Below are 16,842 nucleotides of genomic sequence, written 5' to 3'. Positions count from 1 at the left end.
AAAAAGCATTTCTGGCTTTTGTCTCTTGTGAGGGGATTTACAGCAATTCTTAGTAGGCCAACTCTCACACTAATGGAAGGTTTCATCTGTTCCTGTTTCTTTGCACATCAACACTGTAAAAACATATTTACAAGCTCAACACATTGCTAATAATATAGAGACATCAGATCTGTCTCTGGTATCTGTGACATGCTTCCAATGCACTTGAACTGGATGCAATACTCAGAGTGCAGGTTTACAGTGGATGAACTATTCACGGTATGGCAGGAATAACAGTCTGAAAAAAAAAAGTTGTAATAATATCCACGTGCACTGGCTGACTGACACCAGCACAAATTCACTTCCATGATATCTACCAATCAGCATGACAGCCAAAATTCAGTGCGAAATTCTTCTTCATCTTCTTCAATGTTGGTTGATGGTTTACTAAGAATTTCCCATTGGAGAAGTATTACACTCATTTTACACTGTCATACCGTATTACTTAAACCTGCTGGTTTGAAAATTGGACTGACCCTGGAATTTGCTTAAAAAAAACAGCCAAAGTGAATAGTCTGTATACTATGAATGGGTTACATATTGCATGTAGCAGCTTTTTAATGTCTAGGGCTCCATGGAACAGTCTCCTCTTGTGGGGTCTGGTCTGATGGTGCCCCCTCCTCTTCCACCGGTCTCTCCCTCTGGCTCCTCCCTGTGCTCCTCCCCTGACAACCCGGACTCTCTTTCGGATCGTGTCTGTGCGGGCTCGGGCAGTGCTGCAAGCCGGCAGGCACTTAGTCATAGGAGCTCTTCTTGGATGAGAACGTGTATGACGGCTCGTTGGACTAAAGGAAGCTAAGGATTTTAAAGCGTATCAAGTTTGTGGTGTGATGTATCCACGCACGCACCATTGGGTAAACTCGGCGCGTAACAAGTGAAATAGACAGCTGCTGTTGAGATCGCTCCGAAAACGGCAACATACATTAGATTTTTAGAGGGATTATCATAACAAAAGAACGCAAGGACAAAGACCATAAACACAGCGGTTGCTGCCTGAATTATTCAAAAATAATCCGACAACACAGACTTTTTATTTTTAATTGAAACGCTGCAGAGGCGATGAGCACTGCGGAGGGAGAGAACGGTTTCATTAATTGGACATAAAGTAAGTGGGGTTGTTTTCTCTTCTGTAGTCTTTATTTCTCTGAATTTTTATGTTGCTGGTGTGCAAAATGCTGAGACCAATTTGTCTCTGTACAGTATAGATACAGTAGTACACTTTTGATATTGAAACGTTTATATTTTAAATCCAATTTTTAATACCTCCCTGACATGTTGTATGAAAGTTAGCATCAGTTTCATTTTTTCTGAAGGTACTAAACTAGATAGTTTTTATCAATGTTGATTTTGGTCTAAATGTCTTTCGATTAACATTTGGCAGCAATTTATTTATTTATTTATTTATTTATTTATTTAGTTAGTTAGTTAGTGTTCCAAATCCACTGATTTTGTATGAAACAAAGTGATAAAGACTAGCATTGTCCATGTACATCCTTTTTTTTTTTTTTTTTTAAATACCACTTATCCTGTTCAGGGTTCACATGTCACCAATTGGTCCCAAATAATCAGTCCAAAATAAGTTTGAATAAAATTTGGTCTGTATAAATGCAGCATATACACAACCCGGCTCAAACATTTCCCCCACATATATGTGAGTTCTGTTTATAGAGTCAGGACACATGGGTCCAGTTTTGCAGACGCCTCCCCACTACCACCTTCTGACATAAGCAGACCTCACTGTCTCTGGCTACTGTTACATTGCTATTCCTGGTTGCTACTGTGACCTAACCAGGCCTTGTGACAGAAGTAGAAACATGCTTCCTCTGATTGTAGCTTCTGAAAGCCTTTTTTGAGATTCATACTTTATGGAAGCCTTTGTGGCCTGTCTTCACTATCAGCGGGGTGTAGTTTTCACAGAAAAAAAACAAAATAACAGTTCTGGGAGACCTACATCTTAGTCAAGTGGTGGAAACTTGAACATGATTAGTGAAAATCATTACAGTATTTGTTGAATTGTCTAATTGGAGAATTTTATGAAAAGAACTGACTCAGCAACAGATTTTGACCTCGGGATGTGCACTGTTTTGTGCACGTTTTGACAATATGTTGCGATCAACATGAGAGAAGACCATCTAGGTAGTCTGCACAGTTAAGTGAAGCCAGCCCACCTGGAGAACTAAAACAAACGCCTTGTCTGACATGATTGGGCTGCATCCATTTTCCTTCAGGTGCGTGTTTACCAGTGGGGGATTGGCTTTCGTTGTGACAAAAGGAAGAAGGGGCTTTGGCTGTTATGGTCAGGGAACATCTGTTCAGACAATAGGTAACCTACCATTGACACTTCCAGTGATTGTGAAGTGTCAACTAGACAATTCTACATCTGGTCAGTATGAGTGCTGTCATTAGCAAAGTGCAATTGGGTCAGTCCTCTTGTCGTGTACAAATGCCACCAAGTAGTACGGATACCCAATTTTGGATTACTAAAGATACCTTATTGTTGGTATATTAACTAATTTTACAGAATGGTAAGGTGTTCTGGTTCTACTCTGGACTTTGGAAATATAATTCAAACATGTAACCATTGACAAGAACTTTGTTTTAAAGTATTTTTTATTCCTCACCCCCAATGAATATAGAGTCAAACACCACTCCTTTGCACTGCCGTCAAAGTAATCTTCCTCTGGCATTCTGTGTTTGATGACCCCTGACTTGTTGAAAACACCCATTGATTAACTGGGGGGCGGGTGACTTTTTGACCTTTGGCTAGGCCCCATAACTTAAGTGTTCCATAGCAACTGTCAACCATAGTTATGGCCACCCTATTGTGAAACTTCTCTGCTGCTTGAGTGACATCACATGCTGGTGATTTAAAGACTTCATTCTAGTTAACTAGTAATAAAAGTCATAGTCTTAACTGCAATGATACATTTTAAACTCACCTACTATATACTGTAATCTTTTTGAATCTTCTTCCACTTGTAGTTGTGTCACGGGGGCGGTAGCCTAAGCAGGAAAGCCAAGACTCCCAACTTCCCAGCTTTTCCAAAAAGATTTCAAGGCACTCCCAGCAGAGAGGCATATTTCTTTATTGTCATTGGAAGCACATCTGTTGAAGGCACAAATGAGAGCAGAACTTGATTATCATGTAAGCACAAGGCTTGCTGACTGTATTTGCCAACAAAGCAGACGGTTCTGCGCCAAGCTGAGTATTCTGATGCAGCAACAGAGTGTCTGTAGAGATTTGCTTGGCAGAGTGACAATTTGATGCCAAAAAGTCAATCTAAATTTACACCTGCTCAGACCATGTCTAAATACTGCTGCAGAATAAACCACTGGTCTAATGCGATTTTAGTGATTTTGTTTAGGGCAAAGGCAGACAGATACTAAGCTCAGTGGATATATTTAAATCACTAGCGGTTATCACCCGCTCATTCTGTATAGCCGCTCACATTGTCTGTTGCCACACCAACACTAGAGCGGCTATGCTTCACTCTCATTATGCATCGTCCTCTTCTGCATAGCGATGTCTCAAAAATAAGGCCCATACTAATGGCGGTTACTGGTCAATCAAGTAGGGGAAGCTCATTCTTCTCCAGCCTACATCATAAATGTTTTTATGTATTTACAAGTAAATTCTACTCTAATTGTGACAGGGGAGAGAAGCTCCGTACTTGCCACAGCTCGTTTGGGAAACCAATGGCAGAGTGACAAAAGAGAGTCGCCAAGCACAACGCGAGTCATTTTTAAAAAAAGACTAAGTCGATCGTTGGTTGTAAAGCAGTGTTTGTCAACCACTGTGCCGCGGCACACTAGTGTGTCGTGAGTGATCGTCAGGTGTGCCGTGGAAAATTATCCAATTTCACCTAGTGATTGGTCTAAAGATATTTTTTGAAAACGAATGAATTATTATCTGCAGATAATATGCCATTGTCGAGTGTCTGTGCTGTAGTAGTGACTGGCAGCGTAATCATTCCTTATCACTAGATGGCAGCAGGGAGCGAATTGCATTGTACGTTGACAAGAGAATTAGTGATGCATGAATGTGACAGGTACCAGTGAGAGCATTGTGGCTAGCAAGACTGTGCTGACGGTGATGGAGAAGTTTTTGGAAAGAAAAAATGCCAACTCCGATCTGGGCCATGGACAAAATTCAGACCCAGATGAAGGCCCTAGTATGAGAAAGACGGCAAATATCGTGAGCTCGAGGCAATACAATGAGAGTTATATTTCATTGGGATTTACTTTTACCTGGGATGCAATGACACCGACTCCGTTGCGCTTGGTATTTGGTGAAAAGCTATCTAACAGTGCTATGGTACGAAGCATACAAGTAAAATATACTGAGATTGAGATTTTGTACATGCAACTTTTCATACTGTAACAGTGAAATCTTTCCCAAATGTTATTGCACTTTACGTGTACTTTTTATTTGAAAGAAGAAATACAAAAGATGATAAAAAGACATTTTTGAGTTGTTCCTATTTAAGACACTTTGATAAGAATGACTATATCGCTACGTTTTAACAGATTTTTGTTGGTGTGCCTCGAGATTTTTTCAATGAAAAGGTGTGCCGTGAATGAAAAAAGGTTGACTAACACTGTTGTAAAGTCTCTGGATCAGGTCAGAACAACGGATAAAAGCTCGGAGAATGCCACATGGGCGGTTTATACCCTGCCACCCTACAAGAGGAAAACCATTTTAACCATTAGTATAGTATGTCATCTTGTTTTTTTTGGTCACAACCCACAACTTGTGACCATTGGTGATGCCCGGACTGTAGACCAACCGGTAAATAGTGAGTCCTTGTGATAGACCAATGCAGTCTGCATCACTGCAGATGCTGCTCTAATTCCAGTTAGCTTTCACTTCTGTTTAGCCCCCCCCCCCTTAACTAAGTGAACTGAAATACTGATGCATAATGTACATGACTGTGGCCAGTTTAGCTTGAGGAGGACTTGGACAATCCACATGAGGTGACCGCTAGAAGCAGCTTACAAAAAGGATCACTTACAGAAAGGGAGTGTGCTGGCCAGGGCTGAAATATTTTTGTAGCATGTGACAGGCAGCATGGTGCAGAGGGAATAACTTGTGACAACAGTCCAGGCACAGAGACATCTCACAAAGCCGTACAGTCTGCAATGACTTGCATGGCTTAATAGAGCAGCATCCTTACGTAATATTGCATAAGTAAAATACTGTGACGAATCTCCTGACTTGTTCTGAGCTCACTCTACTAGAATATGAAGCTCTCCCATTCCTAACCACTTTTGCTTCCTCATATCTAATCTTTAAAGCAAATATCCCAGAGGCTAAACTGACGTGCTGGAAAGATTGGTCTAGTGGTTGGAACATAGAGATGTTATTAGAGAAAAGATGGAAACTTTGGTCCACAGACATATTTCAAATTGGTCCAGCTGCTTCTTTTAATGCCACATAGAGCTCTTGGCATAAAGTGGCCCAACAACTTATATGCCTTTGTGGCCCCAAAGGAATACTCTGATTCGTCTCATCAGCTTTGACATTATGTAAATAATTTGTAAAATATTATATGGTTTGTTTTTAAGTAGCAGAGTTAAATCCATTCTATTATGTAATTGATAAATTATCAAAGTCAAAGTCAGCTTTATTGTCAATCCCTTCATATGTCAAGACACACAAAGAAACCGAAATTCCGTTTCCTCTATCCCACAGTGACGAGACATAGTACACGATAGACATATAAGTAGACGACACAAAATAAAAACAAAAAGGCACAAATAATAAATAAATAATATGAGTGATGAATAAATAATAAACAAATAACCCAATAAATAAGAGGAGCAAATAATTGTTTCTTAATAATTCAAACACAATGGTATTATTTCTTTCAGTCATTACTGTGGGACATTCAATATAGAAGTAAAACATAATAGCATGCGCTATCTAAAAAGACTTCATTGTTTAAGTACTGCTGGATCATTAAAAAAAAGATTAGACTGTAATGAAACATACTTTAAAGTTGTATTTTATGACAAATTGACAAAAAAAATCTTAAATTTTCATCTGAAATGAGTCATACATGACAGCGTCCTTCTCAAAGGCGAAACGAACACACTTTTAATTTGCTGACTGGTGTGTTCTATATATGGGTTATGGGTATTCACCTTCACTCAATCAGCCCTTATGTGTTTTTTAATACACTTAGATGGTCCTGCAGTTAGAGTGGGTTGCCATGTCCTTGTGGGAGGATAGAATCTCATGGCAACAATTTCACTCTATGTATCCTTAGACCTGGACATCAGTCAAGTGGAAAACTCTATGACTTATTTCGATGGAAAGCACTTTATAGAAAACATTTGACTTTGGATGGTTTAAACAGTCAGTCTGTGGAAACATTGTGGTGCTGAATGATGCGACTTCTCGGTATCCACTCAGCGATGAAGGCAGGGGAGTTTAGATGAATCGTTTTTGGAATGCTGAGGAAGACATTGCTCTCCACCACACTGGTCAGGCAATCCATTTAATTACTGGGTAGGATCTTATTGCATGTACACAGATCTCTACTCATCCTCCACTCTGTGATGCCAATCCTAACAGTGAAAGTCCTATGTGACATTACTCCGTGCAGTGTAATTATTAAAATGACAACGTTCTGATTTTCCTGTCGGAAAGAATTCGTTGATTAAACAGATTTCATCAGCTCGTTTTGCTGAGCTCAGCTTTTCAGGGAGCTAATAAAACATTTGCAAACTGTCTTTTGGAAGGAACTTGACACCCTGCTCTTAAAGCCTGCATGTTTTTTTCCCACAATTATTCCAAATGACAGCCTCGGCAATGTGTGTTAAGTAGAGATAGATTGTTTTTTTCAGACCCAATACAATACCAATTATTAGTAGTCATGGATGGCAATAACCAATAGTTGAAGCCTTGATTAATTTTCAATAAGGAAAAATATTGATGTAAAACTAAAACAAAAAACACTAACGCCAACGCTTAACTTTCTTGAATTGTCTTTAAATATTTTTATTGGACAATGTTTCGAATTTGCAAAATGTTTAACTTTTTTTCTTTTTTTTCCCAAAATATTAGACAACTTTGTTCTTCAATTCAATTAAATAGTTCAGGGATCTCTGTGTCCTCAGCATGATTTAAAAAAGCTAAATCAAACTTCAACTAGTAAACGGCTCCTGGTATTTTTCTATCGTAAATAAAATTTTCCGAAATTAATCTTAAGCATTTCATTTAAAAACAAACATCACAGAGTCATCAGTATCTCCTAAACAATTAAATGCAAATAAATATTTTCTTGAAGTTAACACAGTTATAAACTGATCTCTATTCAGTGATTTTAGAAAAGATTTTAAAAGATTAAAGATTGAGTCTTATAATCTCTCCTGCCTCCCTAGTGTTAAGGAAACATTACAGAAAAATATACTGTGCCTCTTGTGTTTGTCTCATAATAATGGAGATTAACCCCTTATTTTTATACTTGTATGACATTTGTTGTTAAAATGGGGCCTTCTGTGTGGACTTTGCATGTTCTTCCCTGTGTCTGTGTGGGTTTTGTTCTGGTGCTCTAGTCTCCTCCCACATTCCAAAAACATGTGTAGTAGGCCAATTGACCACTCCAAATTGCCCAAAGGGGTGAATGATTGTTTGTCTCTACCTTGCAATTGGTTGGTTATCAGTTCGGGTTGTCTGGAAAAAATACAAAAATAAAAATACAAATCATAAAAACTCAAAATAGCCTTTGAAATGCCAGCCCTTTGATGGATACTTCAGTTTTTTATTTCAAATGGAAAATTTGCTTAGGAGTGGAATACATTCAAGGCCAACCAACATCTCAGACCAGATTGTGTTTAACCTGCCTTGAATTTATTTTCAGATCTCAAGAAATACTTTGCAACAATGTTTTGTCTCTGGGTGGTAAGGTTTAGTCCCCTTGGGCGTCTTAATAATAAATTCCTTACTGTCATAAAATAAATTGTTGGTGTGTATTTTAAGGTGAGGTGAGGGTTAGGGTTCACGAACTGCCCTGCCTCTGTCTGTTTGGTGTGGCAACGGCATGTCTGACTTTTGTCTGTGCTGGAGATAAGGAGTGAACCAGAGGTAACTCAGTGCACCACCCACCTTTTGTGTGGATTATGGCATCAGATAGCTCAACAGACACTGTTTTCATTATTGTAATGGTAGCAATGACCTTAAGACAAATTCCTGGCTCATATCCTTCTTTTAGGAGTACCGTATTTTCCGGACTATAAATTGCAGGTTTTTTTTTTTCATAATCTCATAGTCTTTTTCTTCTTTATTATGCATTTTATGGCTGGTGCGACTTGTACTCCGGAGCGACTTATAGTCCGGAAAATACGGTATTTTTATTCTCCCAAATGATTACGTTGCAATTGTGAAAATACTTTTTAATTCATCCAGCATCTGTTTCCTGTTCACATTTACATGGAGCAGCACCATTAAATGGTCAGTATCTTCAAAATGAACCACCGCGGTTTCATGGTCAACATTTGCTTGAGTGCTCTATAATGAATAACGCTTTGTGATTTATGTCCCTCTTGAGTGTACTACATGGCTTGCAACTCACTAGACTGTAAATCAACCCATTAGAATCAGATCAGTTATGTGATGCCGCTATCACTTAGGGAGAATCCATCACAATAAGTTGACAGACCTTTGTCTGCTTCCTATTGATGAGTGTTAACTACTATACAGAGACTGCAATAATTGAACTTCTTGTTAGTCTTAGGAACTGTAGACTGATTGGCTGGAAAAATACCAGAGTCCAGTCAAATGTGTGGTGTGTAGAAGTCTATAAAAAACACAAATGTATCAGTTTAATATTGGAATTGTACTGAGAAATTGCAGGGTGGCATACTGAGAGTTGTGGCTAAGATTTTTCCACTCAAAATAATGCCAGTCTTTGATGAGAATTCACAGGTGTCAAACTCAACACCAGGGGGCCAGACCGGGCCCGCGCCATGTCGACTTAAATATTTTTGCAAATTGTCCTCCTTTTTGACAACTCAAAGATACTAGATATTGCAAGAGGGCTTTGTTACCACCCCATTTAAAATAAACTGAAAAACAATTTAACAAACACATTTCTGGCTTCTGACTTTAAAAATAATTATCCATCAATATATTGTGTACACTACCGTTCAAAGGTTTGGGGTCAATTTAGTATACTCCATGAAACCGAACATAATTGCACAAGGGTTTTCAAGGGTTTTCTAATCATCTATTAGCCTTCTAACACAATTAGCAAACACAATGAACCATTAGAACACTGGAGGGATGGTTGCTGCAAATGGGCTTTTTTACAGATATGTAGGCATTGCATTAAAAAACAGACTTTTGCATCTAGACTAGTCATTTACCACATAAACAATGTAGAGTGTATTCTAGATTAGTTAGTTCAATGTTATCGTTACTGAAAAAAATGGGAATTTTATTTTAAACCAGTGAGCAGTGGTGTATAGTATATAATATGAGGCCATCATACATGTATGTACATGTGTGATAGAGAACTCCCCCATCTGCTTGCATGGATCCCACCTCTGCTCCAACAGGAAGTCCTATCACCTCGTAATCTTTGCCGGGTCATATTGAGAAAGCAATAACCATGCTTATCTCTTGTGGAGATTGTGGATTGGGATTGGACTGAATTAGTCATGTGCGTCATGTGTTTGGACATAGATTGTGTAGCCATGGGGATGAATGGGCATGAGTTGGCTGATGTAGTTTTAGGCAGACCCGATAATGATGACATATAAACACTGTTATCAGCACTACTGTACTGTAGAAATAATTGCTTTTGGTCATGATATGTATATACAGAGGACATGGCATGCATGTGTGCAATGATTTGGACGAGTTAAAGAATAATAAATGCGAAGCTTCTTCCTTTCTTTCCAGAAGTAATATCTAAAATTATCTAACTACCAAATTGTTTTGTTTATATTGGCAAAATGTGAAGTTTTCTTCCAGATGTCATTTACTTTGAGGAGTATATTCTTATTTGCAATTTGCAGCCAATTTCAATTGATAGTCACTGTAAAAAGTATATAATCAATGGTCAGTCAACAACCCTGCTGTTTTCAAAACAAAAGCAACATCATTGAACCAAAGTGAAATTTCTCCTTATCCCAATATTCATGACACCACAACCTTTGTTGCTACCACTGTGACATTGTCTAAAATAGAAGCACAATATCATCCATCCATCCATCCATCCATCCATCCATCCATCCATCCATCCATCCATCCATCCATCCATCCATCCATCCATCCATCCATCCATCCATCCATCCATCCATCCATCCATCCATCCATCCATCCATCCATCCATCCATCCATCCATCCATCCATCCATCAACAACGCATATCCTGGTCAGGGTTGTGGGGGGTGCTGGAGCTTATCCCAGCTGACATCTGGTGAAAGGCAGTCTACACCCTGCTGGCACAGAAGCACAATAATGAAACAATTTTCATCACTTCATTTGTATTGTACACTTCCACTTTAGCACTAAACTGATATCCAAACATGATTATGTATGTTGATGAAATGACATTGCTGAGGTAAAAAAGTTAACTTCCTTTCTACACAGTCGTCTGAGAATTTAACATGTGACCGTCCACTACAAGGATAACCACTCTGCCATCTGAACCAAGTTGAAAAATTATTACATTTTATGAGACCGATAGATTACAATGTTAAGTCTTAAAACAGCATCCACATCCCAAGTCCCGCAATGTACTTGTATTTTGTGGAAAAACACAAATAGAGAAAAAACAAAACGCGACTGACAGTCATAATAGTGATACTAGGGCAGTTATAGAGATTACCATTACCTCCTTACTCCAATTTAACTAACTTTGCTGCCAAAGTACTTCTGAAATTGCATCTTATCTTTTTAATTGGGCATAAGTTTACTGTAGGAGATGATTGTCGTGGTAAGGGACATCAGATAAACCAGTGGAATTTTGCAAGGGAGTAGCCAGAGGATGTTTCTGGTTTTTTTTTATGTTTTAAATTTTTTATGTACACACTTTATGCAGTTTCAGCTTTTTCAGATATAGTACAGTAGTTACAGTATCTATGGCGTTTCATGCCTTCTGTCCTTAATTTAGATGATAAATATTGCCAAATCAAATCCAAGTATCTTTAGTCCTTACTTTTTTAGAGTCCTATGTGAAACTTTGCTTATGTCTTTATATATGTTCTATCTGTATAATATAGATGTGTACCATATACTGAATGCTTCTTTGGTTTATTTAAGTCCCTAATAATTTCATGAAATTAAGTCTAACGACATATGTGCTGTTTTACAGGCTGTATGCTGTGTTTTGGCCAGTCAGCCTTTTTTCGCTTCAACCACCCTGAAGAAGCTTTGAGGATGAAGAGGATGATGCCCCCGGGAGGCACCGTGTCCACAGCGGACTACAGACAATGTGCAGGTATGATATGCCACTCAAAAAGTGCTCCCTATGACCATGACAGAATTGACATTTTTGATAATCAAATGGCATTATATGTTGGGGCATACAGTAGCATTGACCAAGGAAGAACTCATTATACTTTGCTAAAGATATGGGCAGTGTTCCTACATGATATTAAATAGCAGAACAAAAAAGTAATTAGCAAATCTGCCTACAGAGGTTTTAGGTACGTATCTTAGTTCAGGCCTTGCTGTGGTGTCATTATTTACCCTGTCAAGGTTTGTAGAAGGGTGACAAGCTGTATAGAAATCGGATGAATGGACAATATTGACTATTTGACGTTATAATGTGGCCTTGGTGGAGGTCTGCACTATCCCGAGAGACCTTTCCAACCAGTTTGCACATTTGTTCCATCATCAATAATAATAATAAAAGCTCAAAGAGTCTTTCACAACTGAAGGTTTGCTCAAGCTAGCTTTGTTTTTTATTGATGAATACTGTATTTGCACGCACGTAAAATAAATGGCCATTTCTTGAATTGGCTAGTTTGTTGCAACAGTGAAGTTGGCTGATCGTTAAAAAGTTTACAGGTCGCTGTTTGTCTAGCAGTAAACCTCCACCCTGTTTCCTTTTGAATGGGAAACATGGTTGTTGGTTACACAGCAAGCAGCACAAGGAGATCTGCTACTGAAGCTAACAACAATTTTTGTTTTCTCATTTGAGGGTGCCGTTTTTATATTGAGTCTTTGTAACTGCACTTAGAGTGTCTGCGGTGAGCGCCTGTAAAATTTAAACGCAGTCCTTTTTCATTATTGTAGCAAAACGTGAAAATGTTTTCAACTGTGGCAGTCTATAGTTTTGTTACAGCTTGTTAAAGTTATCCCTTAAAATTCAGTAGCCGTCAAAATGGCGGTAGAAAAGTGCTCAGCTGCTCCATACACCATGCCAGTTTTATGTGCGTTCCAATCCTCTGCGTCTCCAGGCAAACTTTTCAGCTACTTGTGTGTTTGCATTCAAAGTGCTCCAGCTGGAAACCACGTCACTTGAAGCAGAGCTTTTCTTAGCTATCTCAGCTATCAGGGCCTTGTCTCGGTGTCTTGTTATTTCCTCTCATTTGACAGTGGCTGCCACTAGTATGGAGTAAGTATAGCGTACATGCAGACGGCTTGGTGTGGACTTCCTGATCCAGTAATGAAAGCCTTCCGTTGTTTAGAGAAGCACTATTTTCTTTAATTATACATTCCTAGCTTGCATTGAGATGAAGGGACAGAGTACCACTCCCAGGATAATCCTTGGATATCTTCTCTCTGTTTATAAATCAATTACCGAAATTTCTGTTTATGAATGTGTACGGCACAAATGTAATAGTCGGCCGGGCAAGCCCAGAAAACAATTTTAACTTGATTAATATCAGTTGGTAGACTTATAAAGGAATATATAGGTTGGTTGTGTGACTGGACTGCACTGGTGTGAGTTTTGATGTTGTGATTCATCTTAATTGCACCTTTATAAGTAAAGTAAATTACAGAATCACAAGGGCACCAGTCTCATAAAAAGTTCCTGTAGGTTGCTGCGTTTGGCATGATATTCTGAAGAAATAATTTAGGTTTTCCACATTGGGTCAATACTCTTCAGGTATTTATGATATCTTAGAGTTCAGCATCTTTTCTGTGTTATTGTATATGAACTACAAAATAAAAGACACAATACAGTATAATGTAACATGCTTTGCTCGGCATTTATGAACCATGTTAACCTACTCTTGCTGAGTGTTTACTTGTATGTTATGGAATTCAAAACTGGAGTCAGGGGTACATATTTTCGACTTTCACCATCCATATCCTCAACCTAAGAATTTTTTCAAGCTGTAGACTACTACTATCTTCAACAACGTGACTTGAAAGTGTCTGACCTTTTCCAAACAGCTCCTGTTAAATTAATTTCCCAGATAAATCGGTGGAGCAAACTATTTTGTGAAACGCAATAAAAAAGCAGGCAGTGTGCCTTCAGGATTGTGACCAAGCTTTCTTTGTTAGACCTGACAAGAATCTCCTGTAGCCCTAAGGAAAGTGTATTCTCACTGGAAAGTTGATCTTTCAAAATAAAACTGCTGTGTAAGCAGACGTTCTTCCATATTTTTTGACCATGTCTTTCACAAACTGAGAAAATGAAAAAATAGCTGTGGTGTTCTCTTGTGTTAAAAAACAACAATCACAATGCAGTGGACACATTCAAGATCACTTCAGGCCTCTGAAAAATGTCCTACTTTGTTACAAGGTTAATAAAAATGAAAATAGTGTTCCGATTGCACCATGTGTGCTTGTAAGGGCAGTTTTACTCTTCAGTGAGAGAATGGAATCCAATTGGGAAGTACGGTAAATGCTTAGTTTGAATGCCATAACAATATATGGGACTATTAGTTTCCCCCACTTATAGACCCTAGCTCTGGAACTCTAACAAATTTTAACTTGTTTTGACTACCAAAGCTCTGCCACGTCACCTTTTTTCAGCCAATGAGCTGCACCAGATTTTGCATTCTTAAGGGACGATTTTCTGTTCTTCAGTGTCAGGTCAGTGGGTGGCTTTGTGGCTATGTGTTTATAATCTAGGCTGCTGTCGCCATATCTTTTTACAAAAACTATTTATAATCCAGCACTTCTATTCTTCTGGCTGACAGCTAGCCTGTCCCCTTATCTCATTTTTACATTTTTCATTTTCTTGCTTTTTAATGAATTGCTCTCTTTATAAACTGATTTTTAAAACATTTTTGTTGTGATATGGCTGGGCAACAAAATGATAGCGCATCTGCCTGTTCAAATCTCACTTGGCATGTTTTCTCCATGCTTGTGTGTGTTTTCTCTGGGTACATATGTTTTCTGCCACATCATAATTTACATGCCTTCTACGTTAATTCAATATCCTTACCAGTCCAGGTTATACCCTGGATCTTGCCCAAAGTCAGCAGGGATAATCTGTGACCCTAATGAGGACAAGCGGTATAGGAAATGCATAGCGGATGATACATCTGCTGCAACTCTTACTGCCTGCAAAGGAAAGTTCTTTGAGACAGTTATGGTTTCACTTTCAGCGTGCCATTCTTTGCTGATGGATTTTTCAGAAGGAAATAAATATTAACTACCAATCAATAAAACTGAAATAACTGTTTTGCAATCCCCATTTGTAGTTCCAAACCAGAACCCCCCTCCACAGCAATGTTCCCTCTAAACTGCGCGCGTACGCAATCGCGCACTGCCCGCACATTCTCAGCGCACAAGAAAATCTATCCAGCACATAAACAACATCCCACATCCCATTTACGCCCCCCCCCCCCAAAGCGACGCGAACACGCAGCGTTTGACGTCCCATTAACAACAACCGCCCCCCCCGGCGAAGCGAGCCGCATGAAACCCGGCAAAGAGCGAGCCGCGGGTTGGCCACCTGATGTTGCTCACAGTAGTCCTCAGTTTGCTCAGGGAGCTTGTGTGTATGCCCAGATACATGGAAAATTTGAGGGAACATTGCCCCATAGTTTCCATCCTTGTATCCCCATTTATTTTAATATTCCACCATATTGAGTCAACATGGACTGTAATCTGAAACTTGACAATTCAAGCACGTCATAGCACCCAGTCTAATTCTTGCCCTGAATGTTGTTTGTGTGGGGTGGCATGGTGACGCACTGGTTAGCACGTCCGGGTTTGACTCAACCTCCGGCCCATCCTGTGTGGAGTTTGCATGTTCTCCCCGTGCCTGTGTGGGTTTTCCCGGGGAACTCCTGTTTCCTCCCTCATCCCAAAAACATGCTTGGTGGGCCAATTGAGCACTCCCAATTGGCATTTGTCTAATTTTATTACTCTGCTGCAGATGTTCTTTGCTTTTAGACTCTCTTTTCTTTTGTTTTAATTGTGCCTGCTACTTTGTGTTTGGCGACCAATGTTCCCTCTAATTTTTCATGTATCTGGCCATACACACAAGCTCCCTGAGCAAACTGAGGACTACTGTGAGCAACATCAGATATGCACGCTTTATTTTTAAATAAGTAATTTGGTCCACTTAAAAAAAGACAAAAATCTGAAAAATGCGATGTGTAGATGTTATACAGTATGTGAGAGTCCTGCTTTGGCCATGGGAAGAGTCCTGCTTTGGCCATAGGAAGAGTCCTGCTTTGGCCATGGGAAGAGTCCTGCTTTGGCCATGGGAAGAGTCCTGCTTTGGCCTGGCTGAGGGTCCTGTTCTGGAAGATATGAGACATATACACCTTTCAGACATAACATTTTGCTCACATTAAAACATTCACATTTTGCACAATGACTTGTGCTGTAGCTTGTGATACAGTGCAAATTCCTGTAACACTTTGTCTGTAAAATATCTAATTACACAGTTTTTCTTGGCATTTCTACTACCCATAAATGATCTAATAGTAACAACATAAACAACATAAAGACAAAATCGTAATAATTGTCACTAGAAAATGCACAAATCTGACTTAAATTTGACCTTATTTTTCACGTCTGTCCTTCTCACTTCTCCAATGGTTGTACACTTTGTCCAGGTTGATGGCTTCGTCTGCTTCTTGCTTTGACTTTATGCGCATCAGCTGGTCCAAATGTGTCACTTCAAGACGATTTCTGGATTTTGTTTTGATATGATTCATTAAACTAAATCGTCTTTCACAGTCGGCACTGAAAGCTTGAACTGTAGCACAAATATCCACAAGCTGTGAGATCTCCTTTAGCTCCTCACATCTAAGTAGACCTTTCTCACTTGAAAAAGAAAAAATCTCACCCAATTTCACCGCTTTTTCTTCAATTTGCACATACTCCGACAGCCATTCCATCTTAAAAGAACTGCATTTCTTTTTTACTGTGGCTTGGTGAGTGGATGTATCGCTGCCTGTTCGTTTCGCCATGATGCGGGGTTTGTATTAGCATCAATTAACCTGCTAGCTAACCTGCACGGCGCATATAGGCAGGGCCCAGACGCAAGCACCGTCAATGCCATGATTGTCCTCGTACCGTAAGTGAACCGTATCGTATCATTGGCTGGACGCCTGTCACTCACTGAGTGAGAAACAAAAAAAACAATATTATTGGGCGAATTAATTAGATTAGGTTTAATATCAATATAATATTATAATTGATATAATATGTTATAATAATATATTATAATCTAATATTAATTAATACGTTATGTTGATGTTGTTTATGCGCTGGATAGATTTTCTTGTGCGCTGAGAATGTGCGGGCAGTGCGCGATTGCGCACGCGCGCATCTTAGAGGGAACATTGTTGGCGACCTTGAGTGCCTTGAAAGGCGCCTTACAAATAAAATGTATTATTATTATTATTAAATTGCCCATAGATGTGGGTGCGT

General features: G+C 39.1%; 1 protein-coding gene across 11 annotated transcripts in view; it reads left to right on the top strand.

Moving 5' to 3' along the window:
- phldb1b (pleckstrin homology-like domain, family B, member 1b) overlaps window positions 1-16,842 on the top strand; it is a 122,731-nt gene that overhangs the window by 54,345 nt on the left and 51,544 nt on the right. For 10 of the 11 annotated variants that reach the window (XM_061281570.1, XM_061281575.1, XM_061281574.1 and 7 more), the window contains one exon: window positions 11,363-11,488. In XM_061281570.1, the coding sequence (XP_061137554.1) occupies window positions 11,363-11,488 (126 nt within the window). Of the gene's footprint in view, window positions 1-727; window positions 1,145-11,362; window positions 11,489-16,842 lie in introns of those variants that run through there. The other variant, XM_061281579.1, reaches the window with a different exon arrangement.

Source organism: Syngnathus typhle, linkage group LG6, assembly GCF_033458585.1.
Source record: "Syngnathus typhle isolate RoL2023-S1 ecotype Sweden linkage group LG6, RoL_Styp_1.0, whole genome shotgun sequence".
Taxonomy (NCBI): domain Eukaryota; kingdom Metazoa; phylum Chordata; class Actinopteri; order Syngnathiformes; family Syngnathidae; genus Syngnathus; species Syngnathus typhle.
This window is presented reverse-complemented; position numbering and strand designations above follow the sequence as displayed.